The following is a 27620-nucleotide window of genomic DNA, read 5'->3' as shown; positions in this document are numbered from 1 at the left end:
GCGTCCCCTGTGACAGGAGAGAGCGGGTCACCCTAAACAGGGCAGCAGGGCGGTTATCCGCGGACACAATAAGAGCGGCACAATGTCTACGTTTGGCCGCTCTCAATGCCACAAGGTAGGTCCGTAAATAGGCTCTTACCTGTGTTCGATCAGACTCGGAGCGTGAGGATCTCCACCTGCTCTCTAGACGTCTCCTATGGCGCTTCATCACCCTTAGCTCCTCGGTATACCAAGGAGCTCGGGTGGATCGCTGCCGCAGGAGAGGTCGCAAAGGCGCAACCCGGTCCAAGGCCCCAGCCACCGCCGTATTCCAGGCGGCCACTAGGTCCTCCGACCGAGCGCGGGTCAGGGCTACAGGTAGTGGCCCAAGTTCCGTCTGGAACCTATCCGGTTCCATCAGGTGCTTGGGGCGGTACCAGCTTGGAGAGGCTGGCTCCGCCTCCTCGCGGTGGGGGGTAGCGGAAGGGAAGTCGAGCCGGAGACATGAGTGATCTGACCATGACAGGGGAGTAATGACTAAGTCCCCTATTCCCAGATCACTCGTCCACTGTTCAGATACAAAAATAAGGTCCAGTGTGTGACCGCCCTCGTGTGTGACCGCCCTCGTGACAGCTGGTCTTTGGGTCTCTGATGCACATGTCCGCACATGTGCACATTTGCATGCATGCACACTTTTCAGTTTGGGCATGTGCATGCAGTTTTGGCACTCTGTCTAAAAGGTTTGCCATCAGTGATCTAGTTTAATAGAAAGAAGGAGTAGGGGAGACGTGATAGGAGTCTTTCAATATCTCAGGGGTTGCCCCAAAGAAGAGGGAGTCAAGCTATTCTCCAAAGCACCCAAGGGCAGGACAAGAAACAATGGGTGGAAACTAATCAAGGAGAGATCCTTCCTTCTCTCCTTCCTCTCCTTGCTTCCTCCCTTCCTCATCTCCTTCTTTCTTTCCTTCCTTCCTTCCTTCCTTCCAATAGCTCAGGGGTTGCCCCAAAGAGGGAGTCAAGCTATTCTCCAAGGCATCTGAAGGCAGGACAAGAAGCAATGGGTGGAAACTAGTCAAGGAGACATCCTTTCTTCTCTCCTCCCTCCCTCCCTCCCTCCCTCCTCTCCTTCCTTCGCTCCTTCTTTCCTTCCTTCCATCCTTCCTTGCTTCCTTCCACCCTCCCTTCTCCTTCCTTCCCATCTTCCTTCTTCCTTCCTACCTTCCCTCCCTCCCACCTTCCTTCCTTCCAAGATCTCAGGGGTTGCCCCAAAGAAGAGGGAGTCAAGCTATTCTCCAAGGCACCTGAAGGCAGGACAAGAAGCAATGGGTGGAAACTAGTCAAGGAGAGAAGCAACTTAGAATTGAGGAGAAACTTCGTAACTGTGGGATCCATTAAGCAGCTTTCCTTCAGCAGTTGTGGGTGCTCCAGCATTGGAGGTATTTAAGAAGAGATAGGACAGCCGTTTGTCTGAAAAGGGTTAGGGTCTCCTGCTTAAGAAGAGGGTTGGACTAGAAGATCTCCATGGTCCCTTTCAGTCCTAGGATTCTATCATCATCTCCTTTTAATGACCCCATATTGCAGGGTGGAGTCTGGGCAACTGAATTGAGAGGAGTATTGACTGGCCCGATGCCCTTCCTGTTGCCGATGCGGAGTTTTGTTCGGCAGATATATTCTCATCGTGCCCAGAGAGAGAAATATCTGCCTCTACCCAGGATCGAACTCCCAGCCTCCTGATTGTGAGGCGAGAGCTCCACCTCTAGGCCACCACACCAGAGGTCCCAACACTGTTAGTATGTTAAAATACATGTCCCACCCCCACCCCCAAGTGAAGAATAGCCATGTTTGGCCCTGGCTTTTTTGACTCCGAGATTTTTGCCCAAGATTGGGAAAACATTGCCAATACCTCCAACGATGAACGGCACCAACAAAGAAAACTCCTATTTATCCTGACAGGAGGCATTTTTTTTCCTATTAAAAGCAAAAAAAAAAGAAGAAGAAGAATGCCACTCCATTTTTGTATTAGCGGGCCTGATGGTCTACACATCTTCTGTCTACAAAATTTAGCTCTTCCCGGATTTCTGAACCGCCCTTGGCTCCGTCCAGCGCCAGCCCTGCTGGGCTCGGGTTACTCCGAAGCTTTGGAGTCCAGCAGGCCCCTCCCTTGCTTCCTCTTTGGTCAGCTGGCAGCCTGGTGCAGCTTCTGCCTCCTCCGGAGCTCTTCGGCTCGCTGCTTCTGATGCTCCGCCATGCAGGTCCGAAAACTCTGCACTGGCTCCTGGCACTTGCGCCAGTCCTGGTGCTCTGCCATGCACTCCATCACGGCGTAGTGGAAAGTGGCACAACCCGTACGCTGGATCATCTGGTCAAAAGGATCTTCCTCCTCCTCCTCTTCTTCCTCCCTTTTGGTGTGCGTCTTCTGGCTCCAGTTGTGGCCAGACATCCTGGCAGATCTGGGGAAAAGGAGAACCCGCTTCTTAAAAAAAATAAATCCTTGTGGTATCCACACCAGTGTATAGCTACTCAAGCCAAGTGAGGCTGTAACCCCGTAACCCAGAGGTCTTCAAACTTGGCAACTTTAAGATTTGTGGACTTCAACTCCCAGAATTCCTCAGCCAGTATCTATGGCCCCTTTTATGAGCTATGGACTTCAACTCCCAGAATTCCTCCAGAGCTGGCTGGAGAATTCTGGGAGTTGAAGTCCACAAGTCTTAAAGTTGCCAGGTTTGGGGACCCCTGACCTAACCCAACACTTTGTGAACTGCCCCAAAGGTGCTTTTTCAGGAGGCAACTATGGACTTTTTTTTTTTGTCTTTGAAGATGTTTCGCTTCTCATCCCAGAAGATTCTCAGCTCTGACTGGATGGTGGGGAAGGGAAGGACTGATTTTCCTTGCAGACAGCTGGTCATTTGCAACCTTTTAGAGCAGTGTTTCTCAAACTTGGCGACTTTAAGTCCTGTGGACTTCAACTCCCAGAATCCCCCAGCCAGCATAGCTGGCTGGGGAATTCTGGGAGTTGAAGTCCACAGGACTTAAAGTCGCCAAGTTTGAGAAACACTGTTTTAGAGGGTCCCTTGAGGCCACTTGGAGGTGAAGCGCTCTGGAAGCTTCTTGGATGGGAAGTGAAACGTCTTCAAAGAAAAACAAAGAAGCCCAGTTGCTCTTGTGATCTGGATGACGAAGAATCTCTACAGACTTTGAGCTACACAATTTGGGATGAAGACCCTTGGAAGAGTGTGAGAGCAGGAATAGATTTCCAGAGGGAAAATTTGCAGACTACAGGAACCATTTGCACCACTCAGGGGACCCTGAGGACACAGATAAAACCTCCAGGTGGCCTCAAGGACCCTCTAAAAGGAGGCAAAGGACCAGCCGTCTGCAAGGAGCTTCAATCCTTCTCTTCCCCACCATCCAGTCAGAGCTGGAGAAGCTTCTTGGATGAGAAGCGAAACGTCTTCGGAAAAAAAAAAAGTCCAGTTGCCTCCTGAAAAAAGCACCTTTGGGACAACCAGGACATGGATGATGGAGAATCTCTACAGGCTTCTTTAACTGATTCATCCAACGACAATTTCAATTCAATTTATTTGATTTCTAGACTCTCCCCAAAGGGACTCGGGGCGGTGTACAGGCACCAGATAAAAAACCATACACATAAGAATAAATTACCATTAAAATCAAATTAAACCTTAACCCCTGTACAAATTGATAAAAATTAAAACTCGGCCTAAAACCAACCCGTAAAATTTAAAAATGCAGACTGAGGTGGGAGAGCTGGGATTAGGCCAGGCAAGTAGTCCTTGAGTTAGAAGTGTTCATTTAATGACAGTGGATAGTTACAACAGCACTGTAAAAAAAAAGAACAGCAATAGTACTTAAGACTTATACAGGTAGACCTCGGCTTACAACGGTGCATTTAGTGACCGTTCAACAAATGTGTTGTTAAGTGAAACATTTCTTAAGTGAATCCCCCCCCCCCTTTTACGACCTTCCTTGCCACCATTGTTAAGTGAATCCCTGCAGTGGTTAAGGTAGTCACACGGTTGTTAAGTGAATCTGGCAAATCCCGTTGACTTTGCTTGCGATGAGACTGCCAAAGGGGATTGCGTGATCCGGGAAGATTGCAACAGGCATAAGTACACACCAGTTGCCGAGCCTCTGAATTTCGATCACATGATCCTAGAGGGGCTGCAACGGGTGTGTGAAAAAATGGCCGTAAGTCACTTTTTCCGGTCACTAAACCAATTACTTAAGTCGGCAACTTTCCTTGTCTTGAAATAATGTTGTTATCCCCACCCCCCACACAAAGAGTTTTATACAGGCTACTTGGCAACGGCAATCCATGACAAACTGCTCCATTATCCTCCCAATGTCAGCTAATTACCTCCAAATTAAGGATCTCTACAAGGGACAAGGACCCACGAGGCCTCTAATGAAAGACTGGCAAAGGTTGCCAACTGCCAGTGGCTCCAGGCCTAACTCAATTAGACCAATTAGCAGGAGCATCAGGCAACGGTCAATTGTTTTCTGCTTGGTTTTTAATGGCATCAGCCTTACCACATTTTATATTTTATCATTTTGGGCCCTCTTGCCATCCATCAGAACACAAAGTTGAGGGTGTGGCCCTGGCACGCGGCACCTATAGGTTCCACTTAATATCTTTATCTACATACATATCGACATGCACAAGTATCTGTATCTATAGAGATAATAATTAATAACTTTCCCACCCACGTTGAATCTTGCTAATGCTCCCTTTTTTCAAATGGGGACAAATAAGCCCCTCGCTTCCCCTTTGATCAGGCATGGATCACTATAGTCCCTTTATGAGCTGTGGACTTCAACTCCCAGAATTCTTCAGTCATGACCTGTGGACTTCAATTCCCACAATTCCTGGGCCAACTGACTCATTTACGAACTTCAGCTCCCAGAATTCCTCAGCCATTATGTCCTTTTACAACCTGTGGACTTCAACGCCCAGAATTCCTCAGCCGTCATGGCTGTCCACAAGCAAAGCCAATAGAGGAAGAAGGAATTCTGGGAGTTGAAGTCCCGAGGTCACAAAGAGGGACATAGTTTTGCCCACTTAGACCCCCCAAGCCACTTAATTTTTACCTCTTATGCAAATAAAATATCGGGAAGGAAGCGCCGCTTCCCCCCCACCAGCCCGAACAAGCCTACCTCGCAGGGTTGGAGCGAGGGGTCGCCCTCCCCACGCCCAGCCCTGCCAGGTAGGCCAAGCCGGGCCGCCCCGCCCCCTTGAAGCCACGCCCACCTCCGCGAGCACCTCCAACCGCCGCCTCAGGCCTCCCAGCAGCGCCTCGCCGACCGCCAAACTGCTGCCGTGGTGGGCGGCGCCCGGGCCTTCCGGGGGGCGGTCCCCGGCCGGGAGCTTCCGGGGCGGGGCTAAGGCTGAGGCGAAGATGGCGCAGGCGCCGGTGCTGCGGATCCAGAGCGACTGGGACCAGGTCTTGAGGTGGGGGAGGCCACGCCCACGACGGCGCCGGCCACGCCCCTCGGCGTTGGCTGCGTGCCTGGCGGGGAAGGGAGACCACCCGGAGATTCCTGAGGGAAAAATTGGAGCGGAGTTTCTGAGGGCCGGGGGGAGGGGCGGGGAGCAACCGTTTAACTGACTTAGGGGTCTTTGGGTCCGCCAGTTCCAGGCTTCTGGGTGTGGGAGTCCAAGGTAGAGAAGATCAATCAATCCAGCCCTCTCTTGGACTACAATTCCCATCCATCCATGCCACAATGGGCTTTTAACTGCATGGACTTGTCTTAGGGAATCTTTGGGTCCACCAGTTCCAGCCTTCTGGGTGCGGGAATCCAAAGCAGAGGCGATCCTGCTCTCTCAAGGACTACAGTTCCCATCCATCCACACTACAGAGGGCGTTTAACTGCCTGGATTTGTCTTAAGGGTCTCTGGGTCCACTAGTCCCAGCCTTCTGAGTGCAGAAGTCCAAGGCAGAGAAGACCCTGAAGCAATCAGTCTAGCCCTCTGAGGGACTACAATTCCCATCCACCCATGCCATAGTGGGCTTTTCACTGCATGGACTTGTCTCAAGGGTCTCTGGGTCCAGCAATCCAGCCTTCTGGGTACGGGAGTCCAAGGTAGAGAAGACCCTGAGGCAATCAATCCAGCCCTCTCTTGGGACTACAATTCCCATCCATCCACGCCACAATGGGCTTTTAACTGCATGGACTTGTCTTAGGAGATCTTTGGATCCACCAGTCCCAGCCTTCTAGGTCTTGGAGTCCAAGGCAGAGAAGACACCGAGGCAATCAATCCAATCCTCTTGGGAACTACAATTCCCATCCACCCATGCCACAATGGCCTTTTAACTGCAGGGAGTTGTCTTATCGGTCTTTGGGTCTCCCAGTCCCAGCCTTCTGGGTGCGGGAGTCCAAGTTAGACACTGAGGCAATCTAGTTCTCTCAGGGACTACAATTCCCATCCACCCATGCCACAATTGGGCTTCATCCCTTTCTCCTCCTGTTCCTTACCAGTTTTATTGGTAGCTTTTCTGGCTGGGGAATTCTGGGAGTTGCAGTCCGCACCTCTTAAAAGTTGCCAAGTTTGAGAAACGCCGCACTAAACCCATTTACTTTACAGGTAGGGAAGCCCTTGGCCATCCAGGTGCAACAGCCCTGTCCTTTCCATTATTGCTTTTATTTATGTACCGGTATATGTAATTCTAATTTATATGTCTCCCATATCATCAAATTATATAATTTATATATCTCCCTTGTCATCTGATTCTGGGCTAATGGTTTATTTCTCTCCCCATTTTCTAGAAAAAATGAGGAGGAAGTTTGGCTGAGCTGCAGGAGTCCAGGTGAGTAAGAAAAACCAGACTTTCCTGCTGTTGTCGAGCGATTCTGCCGAAGGGATCCAGTTCTTCCTTTTCCTCCTTCCCTACTCTGATGTTACACACCTCGTGTAAGGTATCCCCCTACCTCCAATCCCTTCCGTCTTAAAACAGACCTGCTCAAACCTGGAATTATGGTTTTGTGTGCTACGGTCCGAATTCTTTGCATCAGCTTTTGAGGTTCCCAATACAGGTGGTCCTCGACTTCATTTAGTGACTGTTCAAAGTTACAATGAAAAAAGTGACTTCTGACTGTTTTCGCAGTTGACATAAATCAACGGCAAAAAGTGATGAGTTTTGCAGCTTCGCCGTGCTGCATCAGAGTGGGCTCAATCATGGGATGAAATAAGAGAAATGACAGCAAGGTTTCCTCGAGATGATATGGGCCCAGAATGTGTTCTGGAGTCTCCTTTTATTAAATCAGAAGGCATTCAAAAAGGTTTCCGTTATACAGCGTATGATTACATGATTGGTTACATGCTTGTTGCAGGGCAAAACTAAGCAGGTTAGCATACAGCTGTATAATTCGTTAAAGCTTTCTATAAGATGTGGTTTTCTCTCATGTCCGGAGTTCTCCGGACAGGCTCTGTGGTTAGCATTTCTTGCGTAAACAGCAGGTGTTCAAGCGCAGCAAAGGATGTTCAAAGGATTCAATGTTGTTAGGCTACCTTGTCAGGTTGACTTTCATTTAATGTGAAGCAAAGTTAAGGTTCCAACAGAGTTTTTTGTAAACTCAAATCTGCATATTTTTGTTTGATCCCTGGGATCAAAACGACAATAAACGCTCCACCTGCATTGGGGTTTGAGTTGTGCAAATCCAGGAATGGTGGCTTATGTGCAGGAATGATAGCTAAGGAGACTGTGTAAACCTGGATATCAGACAATTCCCAGGTGAGATCAGCCTCCATCCTTTTGGGCCTTTGGTAAAAGCCCAGCTCTGTTGATTGGCTTGGGGACTGTTTCATTCTGGAGATGGTTACAAGTAGTCCTCGACTTACAACCATTCATTTAGTGACCATTCAAAGCCACAACGGCCTTGAAAAAAGTGATGTATGGCCACTTTTCACACTTACAACTTTTGCCGCATCCCCAGGGTCATGGGATGAAAATTCAGCCGCTTGGCAACCTGTTCATATTTATGATGGTCGCCGTGTCCCGGGGTCACGTGATCCCCTCTTGCGACCTTCTGACAAACAAAGTCGTTGGGGGAAGCCAGATTCACTTAACAACGTTACTAATTTAACCCACATCAGGGATTCACTTAACGGTGGCATGGAAGGTCGTAACGTGGGGCAAAGCTCACTTCACAGCTGCCTCGTTTAGCTGTGGAAATTTGGGGCTCAGTTGCGGTCGTAAAGCAAGGACTACCTGCATTCGCTGATAATATTTGCAAGTGTTAACCGTAGCTAGAATTGTATTTGCACAACATTGGAAGAGTGTAGAGATCCCTATGGATGAGAAGGTGATAAGCAAAACATTAGAATGTGCAGGAATTAACAGATTAACATTAGCAATTAAGGAAAAAGAGCAAACTGAATATTCTTTGATTTGTGAAGTATTTTACCAATGGTTGGAGAGAAAAAAAGGGAGTTTGGAAATGAAGAAGGCTAAAGAATAACTAGACAACCCACTTAGGTAAAGGTATAAATAAGATGAAAACTGTTAGTATGTTTATGATGAGAATAATAATGTTTAATGTTAATATGATATTATAGAAGATGTTCAGAAGAAAAATGGAGAGTTTTATACCGTTTAAATGCTCAATATATTATAAGACTAAACTTAGGGAAATAATGTTAATATGAATGTGAAAGATGTGGCAAAAGAGGAACAATGTTGCACAGAGATATTTGTACCCAGACGACACACTGCATAAGGAAAGATGGAATATTTATTTTTATAACTGAAAAATAATAAAACTCTTTTAAACAAATATATATTTGCAAGCCCGGAACTTAACTTTGAGAAGACACAATACACAACTCTTAACATAATGTGCCAAACTTGAACTACTTATGTCCTAAGTGGTGTTGGCTTCCAGGCCACATGGATGGTGCCATCAAAGCAAAGATTTGCCCTCCGTTATCATTTTAGGTTGCTGATAAAAATGTACATTTTATGTATTAGGACACAACGTTGAAAAATTAGCATTTTCCCCCCCTCCTGTTCTTTATTTTTAAAGGAGGGTTGGTTTTAGCACCTGCTAAGTTTTGGCACTTAAAAGTAAAATTTGGTCCTTTAACAGAATCACAGAGTTGGCAGGGACCTTGGAGGTCTTATAGTCTTACCCCCTGCTCAAGCAGGAGGCTCTATAACTGTTTCCAACCATATTGTTTGTTCTTCTCCTTTAGGGAAATCGACTTTATATGGAACTCTGACCTGTCACGGTTTGAACCCAGATGGGATTCCTGAAATTGTAGCCTCCGAAGGATTTGAAGTCAGTGCAATGACTAAGGTATTGTCGAAAAGCAGAATCCGGTAACATTTCCCCCCCAGAAAAATCATATTGTATGGAAAGGCAGAAGCATTTGGGAAACACGGGTCTCTTCATCTGATGCAGAACCCAATATCTCTCAACCGTGGAGACTTTAAGCTGTCTGGACTTCAACTCCCAGAATTCCCCAGCTAGCACAGCTGGCTGGGGAATTCTGGGAGTTGAAGTCCAGGCAGCTTAAAGTCGCCACAGTTGAGAAATAAATACTAGGCTAGACTGATGGAGGATTTAAATGTGAGGGGAGGGAGGTGGGAGGAAAAAGACAGGTTGGCTATGCAGGTACCTCAGATTGCAGGTATATCATCAATTCATTATTATACTATGCTAAAAATTGAGCGGTGAGTGATTTAGAGACGCAGCTCTCGCCTCACAATCAGGAGGCTGTGAGTTCGATCCTAGGTAGAGGCAGATATTTCTCTCTTTGGGCATGATGAGAATATATCTGCTGAACAAAACTCTGCATTGGCGACAGGAAGGGCATCTGGCCACTCAAACACTCAGCTCCATTCAGGTGCCCGGACTCCGCCCCGCAAAGGGATTGTGGGGTCGTTAAAAGAGGATGATGACTATGCTAAAAATCCACTGTGTGTTTTGAGTCCTTTTGAGATAACCTGAGATCAAATAATATAAGAAATGGGAGGAAGTTCAGTTTGATCTGGTTGTTAATGCACCGGGCTAGAAGCCAGGAGACGGTGAATTCTAGTTCTGCTTTGGACCTGAAAGCCGGCTGGGTGACTTTGGGCTAATCACCAGGAGAAGTGATTTTGAGTCCTGCTGTAGGCATGAAAGCTGGCTAGGTGATTTTTGGACCACTCCTTCTCAAGCCAACCTACCTCACAGGGTTGTTGTGAGGAAAATAGGAGGAGGGAGGAATATTGAGTATGTGAGTTATTCATAAAAGAAATACAGACAGAATATATATCTATATCTATCTATCTATCTATCTATCTATCTATCTATCTATCTATCTATCTATCTATATATCTATGTCTGTCTATCTATCTATCTATCTATCTATCTATCTATCTATCTATCTATCTATCTATCTATCTATCTTTGTGTTACAACCCCTGGTATTCCCAAATATGGGAGGGAACACACTACTCCCCCTTTCTGTCTATCAGCTCACTGCAGGAGACCATCCAGGCAGAAAAACCATATTTTTAATGTTGCCTTTTTATATTTGTGTTGTATTTGTGCTGATAAATAAATATTCTCTACATGGGGCTTCCCTTGAAATGCACTCGGAGACTGCAGTTGGTCCAGAATGCGGCTGCGCGGGTGATTATGGGGAGTACTAGGTACTCCCTGCGCGAGCTGCACTGGCTTCCTGTGGTCTATCGGGTGCGTTTCAAGGTCTTGATTACGATCTTTAAAGCGCTCCATGGCTTAGGACCTAGTTACTTGCGGGATCGTATTCTGCCCCATACATCCCTACGACCCATCCGCTCGCACAGAGAGGGACTTCTCCAGGTGCCGTCCACCAGACAGTGCCGAGGGCGGTGCCTAGGAGCAGAGCCTTCTCTGTGGCGGGCCCAGCCCTGTGGAATGACCTCCCTCCGGATATTAGGACCACCACTGACCTCCGCTCCTTCCGTGTTAAGCTCAAGACCCACCTATTCCAAATAGCTGGCCTGGCTCAATCATAACTTTATAACGCTCCTGACGGGTTTTTTAATTCGGTAATTTATTTAATGGGATTTTAAATTGTGTTTTTTTAATTGTCTTCACTCATTAGTCTACCTCCTCCATGCACATGTATATGTCCCTGTTTTTATGTATTTATGTGTGTCTTTATCTGTATTTTATTTGCTCTGATTGTACGCCGCCCCGAGTCCTTCGGGAGAGGGTTGCGGCTAATCAAATAAAATTATTATTATTATTATTATTATTATTATTATTATTATTATTATTTATTTTATTTTATTTATTTATCAGCACAAATACAACACACACACAGACATATAATCAATAAAACATGACACAAGGTTGCCTTTTTTTAATCACATGCTGCCGAAGCTATTGTGTGTGTCTGCTTAGCTTGCTTACGGATAGCCCAAATGGACCTCCATATTGTTAGACTTTGGGATGGAGGGAAGGAGGAAGGAGAGTGGGTAGATAGGTAGACAGAAGAAGAGGGAGGGAGGGAGGAAGGAAGGAGAGTGGTGGATAGGTAGACAGAAGAAGAGGGAGGGAGGAAGGAAGGAAGGAAGGAAGGAAGGAGAGTGGTGGATAGGTAGACAGAAGAAGAGGGAGGGAGGAAGGAGGGAGGGAGGGTTGTTGGATAGGTGGACAGAATAAAGGAAGGAAGGAAGGAGAGTAGGTAGATAGGTAGACAGAAGAAGAGGGAGGGAGGGAGGAAGGAAGGAAGGAAGGAAGGAAGGAGAGTGGGTAGATAGGTAGACAGAAGAAGAGGGAGGGAGGAAGGAGGGAGGGAGGGTTGTTGGATAGGTGGACAGAATAAAGGAAGGAAGGAAGGAGAGTAGGTAGATAGGTAGACAGAAGAAGAGGGAGGGAGGAAGGAAGGAAGGAAGGAAGGAGAGTGGGTAGATAGGTAGACAGAAGAAGAGGGAGGGAGGGAGGAAGGAAGGAAAGTTGGTTGAGATCATCTGCATTTGGTCCATCTTATTTTTAAATCAATTTTTCCTTTTTTATCTGCTTCAGAAAAGTTTGCTTGTCTCCTGCTCGCGGGAAAAAACCACTAGCAAATTTCTGGCACCGTACACTTCCTTTTGCCGGATCCATCAGAAAAGTGTACGTATTCTTTGACCGCCTGCTTTGAAAGGACTATTGAAAGAAAATAAAGGCAGGGTTTAAAAAAAGCCTTCTAATTTTTAGCAAAAACCATGGTTCACTTTATTACTGCGATATTCGCTTAATGGCCTCTGCAGTCGTATGATTGACCCATTTCACAAGCATTATGGCCTAGGACTGTAATGGCCAGGTGGTATGTCAAGGACTATGTTTCCCTTTGGGGGACAAACGACCCTTTCACAGGGGTCACCTAAGACCATCAGAAAAGACATATTTTTGAAAAAATACAGAAAACATAAAATAATTTTATGGTTGTGGGTCACCACAACATGAGGAATTGTATTAAAGGGTCGTGGTATTGGGAAGGTTGAGACCCACTGCTCTAGAAAGAGTGCAGAGAAGAGCAACAAAGAGGATGAGGGGACTGGAGGCTCAAACATATGAAGAACGGTTGCAGGAACTGGGTATGTTTAGCTTAAGAGAAAGAAGGACTAGGGGAGACATGATAGCAGTCTTCCAATATCTCAGGGGTTGCCACAAAGAAGAGGGAGTCAAACTATTCTCCAAAGCACCTGAGGGCAGAACAAGAAGCAATGGGTGGAAACTAATCAAGGAGAGAAGCAACTTAGAACTGAGGAGAAACTGAATTACTGAATAGATTGTAAATAAGCGGGGGGTGTGTGTTATAATGTATAACTTTATATCTTAGCATGTATGGCAAAGACTTTGCCAGGACGCTTAGCCTATGTCCAATGTTTTAATTTGTCTTTAATAAAAAACTTTTTAAAAAAAACTCCCAGTGTTGGGGCATTCACAACTTCTGGTGGCAAGCAGTTCCACTGATCAATTGTAAATGGAAATTACTCCTTAGTTCTAATTTGCTTCTTTCCTTGATTAGTTTCCATCTTCTTGTTCTGCCTTCAGGTGCTTTGAACAATCGGTCCAGCCATTTCTTTTTCATTGCTCTTCCTCTCTTTAATTGTAGATCACTTGCCTCGACATCTCGAGCGGAGGTGGGCTTGGCGTATCTACCAGCACTGACGGCACGATGAAAATTTGGCAAGCCGCTAATGGGGAAGTTAGAGTAAGTCTCGCCTAAGCCATTGTTTCTCAACCTCAGCCACTTTTAAGAGGGGCGGACTTCAATTCCCAGAATTCCCCAGCCAGCTGTGCGCTGTGACTCGTTTAACAACCGCCTTGCTTAGCAGCACCATAAATTCTGGGGCCCCCTGAGCAAGCACGGGATCGGTTGATGAGGTGCTCCTCCGTTCCTTGCCTTTTCAGAGGAATTTGAAAGGTCACATCTACGACGTGAACTGCTGTCGGTTTTTCCCATCGGGCATCGTGGTGCTGAGCGGAGGGATGGACGCCAGGCTGAAGGTCTGGTCTGCAGAGGACGGCAGCTGCGTCGCAACTTTTCAAGGGCACAAAGCAGGTAAAGGGAAGTGAGCGCTGGAGTCAGCCCAGATGTTGAATTGAATTAAGCCAGCTGCGTATTGAACAGTTTGAAGAACTGCTGTCACTTCTCTTGTCCTGTGGGAGTCAATCCGTTAGCCTTGCAACAGACAGAACATCATCAGAGCTGGAAGGGACCTTGGAGGTCTTCTAGTCCAACCCCCTGCTCAGGCAGGAGACCCTACATCAGTGATGGGAGAACCTTTTTTGGCTCGCGTACAAAAGGGGGGGCGCGGGGGAGCGTGCACAGGCATGCCACACCCATAATGCAATGCGCAACCCCAGCGCGAATGCATGCCTGACCAGCACTCCGCCCCATTTTTTGCATGCTTTTTTTGCCCTCCCCAGGCTTCAGAGGCTTTATAGGAGCCTAGGGAGAGCGAAAACAGCCTCCCCTGTCCCCCTGCCCCCCGGAGGCCCTCTGGAGGCTTCAGGAGCTTCCCTAAAGCCTCCGGAGCGCAAAAAAAACGGCCCTACGGGCAAACCGGAAATTCAGGAATGGATGTCCGGTTTGCTTGTAGGATTGTTTTTTTGCCCTCCAGAGCCTTCAAGGAAGCTCCTGAAGCCTCCGGGGGAGCTGGGGCGGGGGCGGTGGAGGCTGTTTTCGCCCTCCCCAGGCTCCTATAAAGCCTCTGGAGCCTGGGGAGGGTGAAAAACAGCCTCAAAAGAAAGCCGAAGACAGCTGGCCAGCGCACACATGCGCAACGGAGCTGACAGTGCAATGCCTCGCATGCCCTGACAAGTGGCTCCTCGTGCAACCTGTGGCACGCGTGCCATAGGTTCGCCATCCCGGGCCTTCACCATTCCAGACGAGGGGCTGTCCAGTCTCTTCTTAAAGGCTTCCAGTGTTGGGGCATTCACAACTTCTGGAGGCAACTTCTGTTCCACTGATTAATTCTTCTCACGGTCAAGAAATTCCCCCTTAGTTCTAGATTGCTTCTCTCCTTCATTCGTTTCCATCCATTACTTCGTGCCTTGCCTTTCGGTGCTTCGGAAAATAAGTTCATGCTCTGGTGAACTAATTCTACAGGTGGTCCTCGACCTTACAACGACACTGAAATAAGTACAGATTAGATACAGATTTAACAGAGTTGGAAGGGACCTTGTAGGACATCTAGTCCAACCCCCCCACTCTCCGCTCAAGCAAGAGACCCTACACCATTTCTGACAGATGGCAGTCAAATCTCTTCTTGAAAGCCTCCAGGGTTGAAGCTCCCACAACTTCTGAAGGCAACTTCTGTTCCTTGGGGTGATGGTTCTCACTGTCAGAAAGTTTTTCCTTATTTCTAGTTTGAATCTCTCCTTGATTAGTTTCCATCCATTATTCCTTGTCTTGCCTTCAGGTGCTTTGGAAAATAGCTTGATCCCCTTCTCCCTGTGGCAGCCCCTCCCTCAAATATGGGAAGATGCTATCATGTCCTTATTTTCCTTAAGCTAAACCTACCCAATTGCTGTCCATTGTATGTTTTACCCTCCAGTCCCCTCATCATCATCCTGGCTGCTCTTCTCTGCACTCTTTCTAGAGTCTCCACATCTTCTTTATAGTGTGGTGACCAAAACTGGATGCAGGACTCCAGGTGTGGTCTTACTAAGGCTTTTTAGAGTGGTGACTTATGACTGTTTTTCACACCGTTGCAGCATTCCCCATGGTCACATGATCCAAATCCTGACACTTGGCTCCTATTTATGACGGTCGCAGTGTCACGGGTTGCGTGTCGTGTGATGCCCTTTTGCGACTTTCTGACAAGCAAAGTCAATGGGGAAGCCAGATTTGCATAATAACCACGTTGCTCACTTAACCACCGCAGTGATTCACTTAGCGGCTGTTGCCAGGGAGGTCGTAAAACAGAGCAAGACGGTCACTGAACGACTGCCTTACTTGGCAACAGAAATGCTGAGCTCCGTGTTGTCTCAGAATCTGAGGGCTCCACGTAGAAAGCCGATTCTTAAAATGTTGGCCAGCTGTTTTGCAACCAGAGCTGAGCCCTGGCACCTAGCGGGCATTTAGGTGTTCAGCAATCGGGCGCCGCTGCGGCCACGGAACTGGCAGAGCCAGTTACTAAGCATTTCCTCTTTTATGATGCTGCAGGAATCCTGGACACAGCCATCGTGGAGAGGGGCAGGAATGTGGTCTCCAGCTCGCGGGATGGCATGGCACGCCTTTGGGATTGCGGCCGATCGACTTGCCTGGGCGTTGTAGCCGATTGCGGCTCTCCGATCAATGGGATTGCTCTGAATGTGACGGACAACTCTTTAAACTTGGGGTCCCCTGAAGAACTTCCCAGTAAGTGATTACATTGCAACGGGTGGGTTTTCCTTCTCAAAGCAGGAGCAATCTCTTTGCCTCTTTGCTTTGAATCGTGCCGAAAACCAGACCTGGTTTTTAGACAGGGCTGGAACTCCCAGCTGCCTGGTTTCTAGCCTTGTGTTTTAACCATTAGACCAGGGATTTCTAAACCTGGCAACTTAAAGACTTGTGGACTTCAACTAGAACTAGAAATTCCCAGGATTAGAACTCCCAGGTGCCTGGCTTTTTACCTGATGCCTTAACCACTAGACCAGGGATTTCAAAACCTGGCAACTTTAAGACTTGTGGACTTCAAATAGAACTCCCCCCTCCCGGCTTCTAGTCTCGTGTCTTAATCATTATACTAGGGATCTCCAAACCTGGCAACTTTAAGACTTAAGCTAGAACTAGAACTCCCAGTTGCCTAGGTCAGAGGTCTCCAAATCTGGCACCTTTAAGACTACTTGCAGACTTCACCTAAAACTGGAATTCCCAGGTGCCTGGTTTTTAACCTTCCAGGGGTCTGGAAACTTGGCAATTTAAAGCCATGCTGGCTGGCTAGAGAATTCTGGGAGTTGAAGTCTACAAGTCTTAAAGTTGCCAAGTTTGCGGTTCCATGCATGAGACAAAACTCTTGTTTTTTTTTTTTATAAAAAAAAATATTTTTAATTTTCGAAACAAACACAACACATCCTTCTTTACATACTGTAGAAAGTATATCAGTTGATTACAAAAAGGCTTTCGTGCATCTCTTCCACAGTCAACAAACATAATTCATATTAACTCAAGTGTTTTAACTCAGATATTTATACATGTTACCATCATCATACCTCCATTTTCATTTGATTATAATTGTTTAAACGTCCTTCATCATAAAATATACCAAGATTTAATACATAACCACATACTGGCATTTCATTTGCTATTTCTAAAATCCTCCAATAACACTGAATCCTTATGTCCTATTCTAGCTAAACATTCATAATATTTAATAACAGTTTTCTAATCCTCCTTTCCAAATCACTGTTTACAATTTACATCCAGTTTCCTTATGTTGGACCCATACATATATATACGTTGTTATCATTATCACTCCTTTATTTAACAATATCCTGTATCATAACATTTTCCCCTTAATAATCAAGACTTAACTGTATCTAACAGTTATTTTTATTAACCTTTATATATAATCCAAAAGGATTTCTAATCTTCCTTTCATGGGTACCATTCAATATTCATATCCAATTATTACTTATTATAACACTACACATTATATACATTATTATCATTATCAATTATTTATTTAACTATATTTATTGTCGCTAAATTTCACTAAGTTTAACCAGTTTTAAATTATACTCTTCCATCTATCAACCTGTATCTTTCCAGTAGCAAAACAGTCTCATATCTTCTGCCCTTTGTGGTGTCAGTCCTCTAATCATCTCCTTAATCAACTTTATATGGACTCCTCTTAGCAACTCCTTGCTTGTAAAATCTCTCATGTAATTTCGATGCCCTTCTTCTGTTTCCTTAATCAGCTTATCTTTGATTGTCAGTAGTGTTATCAATGATATTGCTACTAAACTTTCTCTCTTTAAATCCATAAATTCTTTTGTTTCTTCTTCTGTATCTTGTAGATTTCCCCTCCATTTAATTCCTCTTTCAGTATTCCACTCTTTCCTTTTTCAGAGGCAAACCAATCACCATAAATATCAGCAAATTTAATTTCTTTGTATTCATTTTCCTCTTCGATTTTTAAGTTTTTAACCACCACTTTTTCTACTTGATAAACATCTCCAACTTCTTCATCATATTTTGCTGTTAGATGCCCTGAGTCTTCCAACTTCTTCTCTATCCACTCATGGGTGTTTGATAATTCTGTATTTCTAAGAATATCTTTTGCAAACTTAAAACTTCTTTCTGCTGTTGAACTTGTGCCATTATCTCCAGCTAACAAACACTGCTGCTCTAGCTTGGAAGGTTTTAACAAGATTAAGCATAGATTTACAATAACGTTTTATTTTCACCTTTCTCTAGTTAAAGATATACTTCAAAGGGACATCTATATGCTTTTCTTCTTATCACTCTCTATAAACAAGCAGTGAGGCCTTGGAGTGCCAAGCCAGGATAACCAGTGAGAAAAGTAAGAGCGTTTTGTTTCCAATACACAAACCTCCAGCCTCCGAGCAGCAGTGTTATTGTTGCAATTTTCTTTGTTTCTTTTTGTTTCTTTTTTGTATTTCAAGTTGGGAAAAAAATTCAAGTTAAAAAAAAGTCTGATTATTGAATGAGTTAGAGGAACACCCACAGTAATGAAAGAGGAGAATTTTAGTCCATAGGTTACAAAGAATAATAAAAGGAAAAAAAATAGAAAAAGAAAACTTAATCCATTCATTTTAAAAGGCTTGCATAAATTCCATCCATGAAAAAAACATTTAAAAAGTAAGATAAGCCACTGTCCAAAACCATTCAAAGCTTAATTCCGTCGCTTATTTCTTTTGTTCTCCAATACAAATTAATTTGAAGTTTTTTATAGGCAGTCTCTTTTAAAATGGTAAAAATTCCTCACCAGCTGGAAACACTTTCTCTTTCCGTGTCCTTCCATTTTGGAGCCGCCCCGACTTCATCAGCCTAATGGCTGGATTTTTTGTCGCCGGCTTGAAGAACTTCTCTTGGATCGATCAGGGACTTTGCGATGTCCCTGAGATCAGCAAGACGTGTTCTTCCTGTTCACCGTCTCTGCGGGACGGTTTGGGTCCGATTGGACCACCCAGCGGTGAAAGTATCGGCTGCGGTCTCGGAGCATCGAGACTGCATGTCTGTATCATCGCGATGTTGGCTCCTCCTCCGAGACAAAACTCTTATTGTGGCCCACCAGTGGCCAGCTGAGCTGGCAGCAGATTCGGACAGTGAGGAGATTGGGGAGGAAGATGGGCCAGTCCTGGAGTCTGGGGAAGGCTCTGAGGAGGGCTCTGTGTCAGAGGCAGAGAGGGGGCCAGAGCCGTATGCCAGTTATCAGCTGCCTTCGGAGTCGGAGATCAGTGAGGCAGAAGAACAGCTGGAGCCTGTTCCCAGGGTGCGCATGTGCAGAGTTGCCAGACAAAGGGAACAGCTAACAAGCAGGGGTCGACTTGGGAGTAAGGCCACAGGTGGACGATGAATGGCCCCTCCCAGAGGAAATAAAAGAGGAGCAAAAGGGGAGTGGAGTTTGCAGGAGGCCATGAGTTCGCTTCATTGGTTCGTGACTCTCCGAGACTCCTTGCCACATTCTGCAGAGATCGGCCTGTGAGCTCTCCAGGCCAGAGAAGGTCTGTGACTGTAAATCATCCCTTGAAAAAGACTTTGCTGGAGGTGAAGGAGAAGAATTCACAGTCAATTAATAAAAGGGTTTTTTGCCGGGACCAGGAGTTTGCTTCAGGCTCTTGGGAAGCCTCGGTCAGAACAACCGTCTCTCTTTCCACTACAGGTGAGCGTGAAGTCGGCACGGAAGGAAAGCTGTTGCTGTTGGCTCGGGAGGACAAAAAATTGCAAGGCCTGGGGTTAGAAAGCAGGCAGCCGGTAAGATTCCTTCTCCACTTGGGACAACATGGCCAATTTTTTTTTCTTCGTCTTGGTTGTCTTTGATTGGAAATGTCTCTCAAAGCAGAATAAGGTTAAGGGGGCAATTTTGCTCCTAAGCTGAGCTTTGCCTCTGATTTGCACCAGCCTTTGTGAGATGAACTGATTTCACTTTTAGATTTATCTTCCACGAAGGAACTTTAACAGGAGATTATTTGCACCTTGGGGCTGAAATGAGGTGCTCTCTGAGCTTGGCGGTTTTCTTGCCGACGTTTCACGACCCAGCTAGGTAACATCATCAGTGCTAGCAGGGAGCGGGGTTCGTAGAGAGAAGGAGGAGGAGGAGGAAGAAGAAGACGGGTGGTATAGAAGAAGGGGGAGGAGAACTGTGGTGCTCTCTGAGCTTGGCTGTTTTCTTCCAGACGTTTCATGACCCAACTAGGTAGCATCATCAGTGCTACAAGGGAGTGTGGTTAGATTGGATTTCAAACCACATTTTTCTCTGATTTCCTCCTCAGGTTTTTCTTTTTATCGGTTCAGATGCTTTCAACTGTTGCGCTTTCCTCTCCAACACGTACCTGCTGGGAGGGACGCAGGATGGGAGCATCTACCAGCTGGATGTCCGAAACACCAAGTGAGTCAGATTCCTGGCTGCTTTTAAACAGCTGGAAAAATCCAGCGACCATTTCCTCCCCCCCCTCCCCCTCCCGATTTTTTGTATTTTGTTCAAAACATTAAAATGCAGACTGCAAAAAAAAAAAGTAAAACAAACACAAAACAAAATTCTGCAAACCCTTCCCAAACTGACATAGACATAAATTATACCCCTCCCCAGCTGAACACTGATAAATATATTCCAGAGATAATCATAATGCCCCCTTTAGAAGCTTAATTTGGCTGTTGGTTTTATCCGTTCACTATGTTTCCATATACAGACACTCCTTGACTTACGACCACAATGACGTCCTACATTTCTGTGGCTAAGTGAGACATTTGTTGGGTGAGATTTGCCCCGTTTTACGACCTCTCTTGCCACTGTTGTTAAGTGAATCACCGCAGTTGTTAAATTAGCAAAATGATTGTTAAGTGAACCTGGCTTCCCCGTGGACACTGTTCGTCAGGTCGCAAAAGGGGATTGCGTGACCCTGGAACACTGCGGCCGCCATAAATATGAACCAGTGGCCAAGGGCTTGAATTTTGATGATGTGTCCACAGGGAATGATGCAACGGTGGTAAGTGTGAAAAGCTGTCATAAGTCTTTTTTTTCCAGTGCCGTTGTAACTTTGAATGGTCATTAAACGAACGGTTGTAAGTCAAGGACTACCTGTAGTAGATCAGTGTCGGTTGTGGCCTGCCAGTGGCCAATGGAGCTGGCAGCAGATTCGGACAGTGAGGAGGTTGGGGAGGAGCATGGGCCAGTCCTGGAGTCTGAGGAGGGCTCTGTGTCGGAGGCAGAGACGGGGCCAGGGCCGTATGCCAGTTATCAGCTGCCTTCAGAGTCAGAGATCAGTGAGGCAGAAGAACAGCTGGAGCCTGTTCCCAGTGTGTGCATGCGCAGAGTTGCCAGAGGAAGGGAGCAGCTAAAGAACAGGGGTCGACTTGGGAGTAAAGTCACAAGTGGACGATGAATGGCCCCTCCCAGAGGGAATAAAAGAGGAGCGACGGGGAGTGGAGTTTGCAGGAGGCCATGAGTTCCCTTCATTGGTTCGTGACTCTCAGACTCCTGGCCAAGTTCTGCAGAGATCGGCCTGGCAGCTCTCCAAGCCAGAGAAGGTCTGTGACCGTAAATCCTCCCTTGAAAGACTTTGCCGGATGTGAAGGAGCAGAATTCACAGTCAATTAATAAAAGGGGTTTTTGCCGGGACCAGGAGTTTGCTTCAGGCTCTCGGGAAGCCTCGGTCAGAAGAGTGTCAGGGTTGGGTAGACAGTGTTGTAGACATGGATACATTTGCTCCAGCCTTGTGCGCAAAGAGACAGAGGTGATGCTCGTGAAAGCAGCCCGTTCAAAAACCAGAATTCCAACCCACAGAGCCAAGGCGACCGTGAAGATTTTGCGCTAAATATTAGATTGTCCCAAAGATGAGCTTTCCAAAAGGCAGCTGGACGTTTTTTGTTTTATTTTCTTTCAAAAATGTTTCGGTTCATCCAAGCTTCTTGGATGAGAAGCGAAACGTTTTCTTTTCTTTTTTTTAATGAAGTTTTTTATTTTTTGTTGCATATTTAAAATTCTTTTGTAAACAGTGCTGTCCGGTTTTCCCCCTTTTAAAATTTTCACATATACATAATTCATTGTACATTATATTTCCATTTCCCATTTTAGCTGTATTATTTTCTTCCCATATTTTCCAAACTTAAAAAAAAATTAATATACATAAAGCATTTCATGTTTATCCCTTTAGAAATAAGCCAAATTTATCATTTCGTTTCCATCTATTTCCTATAAGTAACATATACCTTCAAATTCAGTATTGCATATAATCAATATTTTACTTAGTAATTTGCATAGTTAATAATATTAGTATAGTTCAATCACATCTTAATTAGCTACATACTATTACCATGATTAACATATTTCATTTTATTTTACTAATCCCCTGTTCCTAGTTTCTTTTTTTCCCCCTCCTCTTTTTCTTTTTTTTATATGTATTATTTCTTTTCTCTCAATACCACTTTATAATGCCTTGGTAAGGCCACACTTGGAATACGGCATTCAGTTTTGGTCGCCACGATGTAGAAAAGATGTGGAGACTCCAGAAAGAGTGCAGAGAAGAGCAACCAAGAGGATTAGGGGACTGGAGACTAAAACATATGAAGAACGGTTGCAGGAACTGGGTATGTTTAGCTTAAGAGAAAGAAGGACTACGGGAGACATGATAGCAGTCTTCCAATATCTCAGAGGTTGCCACAAAGAAGAGGGAGTCAAACTATTCTCCAAGGCACCTGAGGGCAGAACAAGAAGCAATAGGTGGAAACTAATCAAGGAGAGAAGCAATTTAAAACAGGAGAAATTTCCTGACAGAGAGAACAATGAATCAATGGAACAGAAGTTGCCTCCAGAAGTTGTGAATGCCCCAACACTGGAAGTCTTTAAGAAGATGTTAGATAGCCATTTGTCTGAAACGGTGTAGGGTTTCCTGCCTAGGCAGGGGGTTGGACTAGAAGACCTCCAAGGTCCCTTCCAACTCTGCTATTGTAAGTCCAGTCGCCTAGGAAAAAATCACCATGGGGACAATCCTGGCCTAGAGATGAAAGGCATCTCCTTAGACCTTTAAAATGGGGTTCTTTCTTTTTTTTCCAGAGCTCCCCTTCGAGTGATTCAGAGATCCGGCGCCCCGGTCCTTTCACTGACGCCTTACAAAGATGGATTTATTGCCAGCCAAGGTAATTTATTTGTTATTTCTTTGGTAAGGAAGTCTGTATGGATGCCCGCTCTCTCACGGTAACTGCCAATATAAAACCCAATACTCACTCACTCTCTCTCTCTCTCTCTCTCTCTCTCTCTCTCTCTCACACACACACACACACACACACACACACCTGGTAACCAAAATCTAACCAACCTTCTTGATGGGCTCTGTGTCCCCCTGGGGTCACCAGGCCCTTTGGTAAAATCTTCAGGGCATTTGGAAAGAATGTGAAGGTGGGACCAGTCTTCTCTCTCTGCAGGGTTGATGTTCCACAGGAGGGAGCCACCCCAAGGAAGGCCCTTCTCCTTAGTCCCAGCAGATAGCAATAGCACTAGCACTCAGACTTAACGTATTTTTCGGAGTGTAACACGCACCTTTCCCCCCTCCCAAAAAGAGGGTGAAAATCTGGGTGCTTCTTAGACATTGAAGACAGCAATTATGGCCTCCCAAAACCCCACACATCCCGTTTTTCGCAAAAATGGACACGCAGAGGGTTTTGCAGAGGCCTGCAAAGTGCTCTTGGGGGCTGGGGGGGGCACAAATGAGTGAAAACAGACCTCCCAGAGGTGTTTTTGCCCTCCCCAGCCCCCAGGAACACGCTAAAGACCTCTCAAACTCTCTGCATGGCCAGTTTTTCACAAGAAAATGGGGCGTGCAGAGGGTTTGGGAGGCCTGCAGAGTGCTCCTGGGGGCCAGGGAGGGCAAAGCCCTTTTATTTTTTAAATTTACCTCTTCAAAATCTTGGTGCGTCTTATACTCTGGTGCGCCTTATAGTCCGAAAAATATGGTGTATACAGCTTTACAGTGCTTTTACAGCCCTCTTTAAGTGGTTTCCAGAGTCAGCACATTGCCCCCAACAGTCTGGGTCCTCGTTTCACCGACCGTGGAAGGATGAGTCCACCCTGAGCCTATCAGGATTGAACTGCTGGCAGTGGGTAATGAATTAGCCTGCAATACTGCATTCTCACCCACTGTGCCAACAGGGCTAGAAGGAAGGGAAAGGAAGGGAAGGGAAGGGAAGGGAAGGGAAGGGAAGGGAAGGAAGGAAGGAAGGAAGGAAGGAAGGAAGGAAGGAAGGAAGGAAGGAAGGAATGACAATAGCATGCTTCACAGTGCTTTGCAGCCCTATCTAAGCGGTTTTACAGTCAGCCTCTTGCCCCCAACAATCTGGGTCCTCATTTGACCCACCTAGGAAGGAAGGAAGGAAGGAAGGAAGGAAGGAAGGAAGGAAGGAAGGAAGGAAGGAAGGAAGGAAGGAAGGAAAGGAGGGAGGGAGGACAATACAATAGCCCTTAGACTTATATCCCGCTTCCCTCTCTAAGCAGTTTACAGAGTCAGCCTCTTACCCCCAACAATCTGGGTCCTCATTTTATCCACCTCGGAAGGAGGAAGGCTGAGTCAACCTGGAGCCTGGTGGGATTTGAACTGTCAAATTGCAGGCAGCAGGCCCCACAGCTCATATGGACCTCCCCTGAAAAGAGGGGACTCCTAACCTCCCCTGCCTTCCTGCTGTGGTTGGTCGGGTGGATAGAACTGGGAGAAGAGGATCCTTTATTACATTTACATTGCCTCCAATCTCACTGTCCCAAGTGACTTCGAGAGGCTCAACAAAAATAGAAATATAAGTCAGCATTGCAAGAATCAAAGGCCAAAATTTAAATGCTTGCCTGTTTGCAGGTGACGGGACTTGTTTTATTATGCAGCAGGATCTCGACCACGTGCTTGAGCTGACCGGACCGGACTGTGATCCTGTATACAAGGTAGATTTAAAACACAACATTCAGCCCCATTCACTATTGAGCCAAGTAGGGACTTGCGGGAGGAATAAAAAAGGAATCGGGGTCCCAAAAAGTGAAAGAGGGAAGGAAATTTTTGGATATAAAACCAAGAACCAGATTTGAGATTGTGTGTAGGGTCTCCTGCTTGGGGGTGGGGGGTGGGGTTGGACTAGATGACCTACAGGGTCCCTTCCAACTCTGTTAATCTGTTTATAGAGATACACTTCTTATTCATTTTTGGGTACTTCGTATCCGCCACTATGGCATTATTCTTATGATTTCTCCGCGTGGCCAGATGGGGAAAATAAAGCTATTTATTTATTAAATTTAGAAACCGCCCATTCCTACCTAGGATGTATAAATAAAATATTATAACATTAAAAATAAGCGCATAGGTAGCCCTCGACTGACCAAAGTTACAACGGCACTGGGAAAAAATAATTTATATATATTTTTTTCACACTTAATGATTGTCTCAGCATCTCCATGGTCACCTGATCAAATCTTGAATGCTTGGCAGCTCACATTTATGACAGTCATGACAGGAAGGATTTATAAAAAGCTTCCCAAGGAGATTCTTGAAACCGAGTATGAAAATATCCATCTCATAGGAGATTTTAATGCAATAGTCGACGCAAAACTTGACTATAAAAGTAGTAAAATATGTTTTAAAAAACCAAGAAAAGCCTTACCTAGAACTTTTTTTAAGATGGCGAAAGAAATAGGTATACAGGATACTCAGAGATAAGTAGGTAAAGCTAAAGGTTCCCCTTGCACATGTCTGCTAGCCGTTCCTGACTCTAGGGGGCGGTGCTCATCTCCGTTTCAAAGCCGAAGAGCCAGCGCTGTCCAAAGACGTCTTCGTGGTCATGTGGCCGGCATGACTCAACGCCGAAGGCGCACAGAGTGTTGTTACCTTCCCACCAAAGATGGTTCCTATTTTTCTACTTGCATTTTTTACCTGCTTTCAAACTGCTAGGTTGGCAGAAGCTGGGACAAGTCACGGGAGCTCACTCCGTTACGTGGCGCTGGGGATTCGAACTGCCGAACGGCCGACCTTTCTGACCGACAACCTCAGCATCTTAGCCCCTGAGCCACCACGTCCCAATAGAGATAAACCAACCTAGAGAAATATCAATACACATTTTGACTCCAACAGACATTTATGACGGTCGCAATCGGTGTCCCTGGGGTCAAGTGATCTCCTTTTGCGACCTTCCGCCAAGCAATGTCGACGGGGGAAAGCCAGGTGTGCTTAACAACCGTGTGACTCACTTAACAACCTCAGCGATGTTTAACCACGGTGGCCAGAACGATTGAGAAATGGGGCAAAACTCACTTCACAAGTATCTCGCTTAGCCACGGAAGTTGTCGGCTCCCTGGTGGTCATAAGCCAAGGACTAAATGGGAGATAACCAGGGTGTTGTCGGGAACCATATGATCTGAGATATGCGTTTTTATTTTATTTCTCTAGGTAGCTCCGTGGGGGAAAGAAATATACACCTGCTGCCGAGATGGGATACTGAGGCGGTACCAGCTTCCCGATCTCTGATCCGCCTGGAGATGTCAACAACGGATTGCGAATGCTGGATCTAGTTCAGGGATTTCTCTCAATGACTGTTTGGAAAAGGGCCAACGGGGCACCTGGTTTGTAGTCCTCTATAGCCGTGTTTGCAAAGCTGGGGCACTTTAAGAGGGGTGGGCTTCAACTCCTCTTAAAGTGTCCCAGCTTTGGATCTATACAGTTGCTTGAACAGAGCTGACAGGTATGACTTTAAGAAGACCTCATCTGAACCAGAAACTGGACGCAGAGGGGAGCCCCCTGAAAACCTTGCTCTGGAGGTTTCTTGTTATTAAAGAGCACCTTGCATTTTGGAAAAGCACAATGGGTTTCACCTGCCTTTTGATGGTTCTTAAGGCAGGGCAAAGGAACAGACCAGAGGGAGGAGGGGCCGGGATAAATAAGTATAATCTTTATTGTCATTGTACTTAAATACAACGAAATGACCTCGTGGGAGGAATTCCTTTTAGGTAACCACAAGCCTCTCTTGGCAGTATCTTGACTGGCATCTGAAATGGCAGGAACGGGGGGGGGGGGGTCTATACTGGACATGGTTAAAAAAGAGTCAAGGTTTCTGTGTGAGTGTGTATTTCTATATGCTATTTATCTATATAGATATATTGTATATATAGTATTGCATAGATACATAGATAGATACATAGATGATAGAGAGAGGTAGACAGACAGATGATAGATAGGTAGGTAGGTAGGTAGGTAGGTAGGTAGGTAGATACGTACATAGATACATAGATACATAGATACATAGATAGATACATAGAGAGAGGTAGACAGACAGATGATAGATAGATAGATGATAGATAGATAGATAGATAGATAGATAGATAGATAGATAGATAGATAGATAGATAGATAGATAGATAGATAGATGATAGATAAATACAGATAGGTAGGTAGGTAGGTAGGTAGGTAGATACGTACATAGATACATAGATACATAGATAGATACATAGATACATAGATAGATACATAGAGAGAGGTAGACAGACAGATGATAGATAGATAGATAGATGATAGATAGATAGATAGATAGATAGATAGATAGATAGATAGATAGATAGATAGATAGATAGATAGATGATAGATAGATAGATAATAGAGAGAGGTAGGGAGAGGGAGAGAGATAGATATAGATAGATAATAGAGAGGGAGAGGTAGGGAGAGAGATAGATGGAGATAGAGCCCAAAATTTATGTTGCTAAGTGAGACATTTTTAAGTGAGTTTTGCCCCATTTTACAACTTTCCTTGCCACATTTGTTAAGTGAATCATGGCAGTTGTTAAGTGAGTCACACGGTTGTTAAGAGAATCTGCCTTTGCTTGTCAGAAGGTTGCAAAAGGGGATCACGTCACTTTTTTCAGTGCCGTTGTAACTGAACTGTCACTAAGTGAAATGCAAGTCAAGGGCTATGTGTGCATGTGTGTGTGTGTCTCTCTCTCTCTCTCTCTGTGTATACACACCGTGTTTCC

The 27620-nt window shown here is 45.6% G+C and overlaps 2 protein-coding genes across 6 annotated transcripts; one reads left to right on the top strand and one right to left on the bottom strand.

Moving 5' to 3' along the window:
- Positions 1-1905: 1905 nt before the first annotated feature.
- Positions 1906-5368, bottom strand: COA4 (cytochrome c oxidase assembly factor 4 homolog). 3 transcript variants are annotated; one of them, XM_081951660.1, is made up of 2 exons: positions 5249-5368; positions 1906-2429 (listed from the first exon to the last, which is right to left on the bottom strand). In XM_081951660.1, exon 2 carries the CDS (start codon positions 2417-2419, stop codon positions 2156-2158), a length of 264 nt encoding a protein of 87 aa, XP_081807786.1. In that variant the 5' UTR covers positions 2420-2429; positions 5249-5368; the 3' UTR covers positions 1906-2155. The 3 variants fall into 3 exon arrangements, with proteins under 3 accessions (XP_081807786.1, XP_081807787.1, XP_081807788.1); XM_081951661.1 differs by having other exon boundaries at positions 5261-5349; XM_081951662.1 differs by lacking the exon at positions 5249-5368 and adding an exon at positions 5089-5140.
- On the top strand, positions 5275-26516 carry PAAF1 (proteasomal ATPase associated factor 1). Of its 3 annotated transcripts, none has more exons than XM_081953137.1 (12): positions 5275-5449; positions 6766-6806; positions 9191-9294; positions 11998-12087; positions 13073-13171; positions 13372-13522; positions 15632-15826; positions 19296-19387; positions 19906-20021; positions 22686-22768; positions 24472-24554; positions 26047-26514. In XM_081953137.1, exons 1-12 carry the CDS (start codon positions 5397-5399, stop codon positions 26122-26124), a joined length of 1185 nt encoding a protein of 394 aa, XP_081809263.1. In that variant the 5' UTR covers positions 5275-5396; the 3' UTR covers positions 26125-26514. The 3 variants fall into 3 exon arrangements, with proteins under 3 accessions (XP_081809263.1, XP_081809262.1, XP_081809261.1); XM_081953136.1 differs by lacking the exon at positions 5275-5449 and adding an exon at positions 6005-6081 and having other exon boundaries at positions 26047-26516; XM_081953135.1 differs by lacking the exon at positions 5275-5449 and adding an exon at positions 6174-6583.
- The last annotated feature ends 1104 nt before the right edge of the window (positions 26517-27620 follow it).

The sequence above is a fragment of the Natrix helvetica genome (genome assembly GCF_964273705.1).
Source record: "Natrix helvetica genome assembly, chromosome: 4".
NCBI lineage: Eukaryota > Metazoa > Chordata > Lepidosauria > Squamata > Natricidae > Natrix > Natrix helvetica.
Note: the sequence above shows the minus strand (reverse complement) of the source record. Positions and strands in the feature narration are given on the sequence as shown.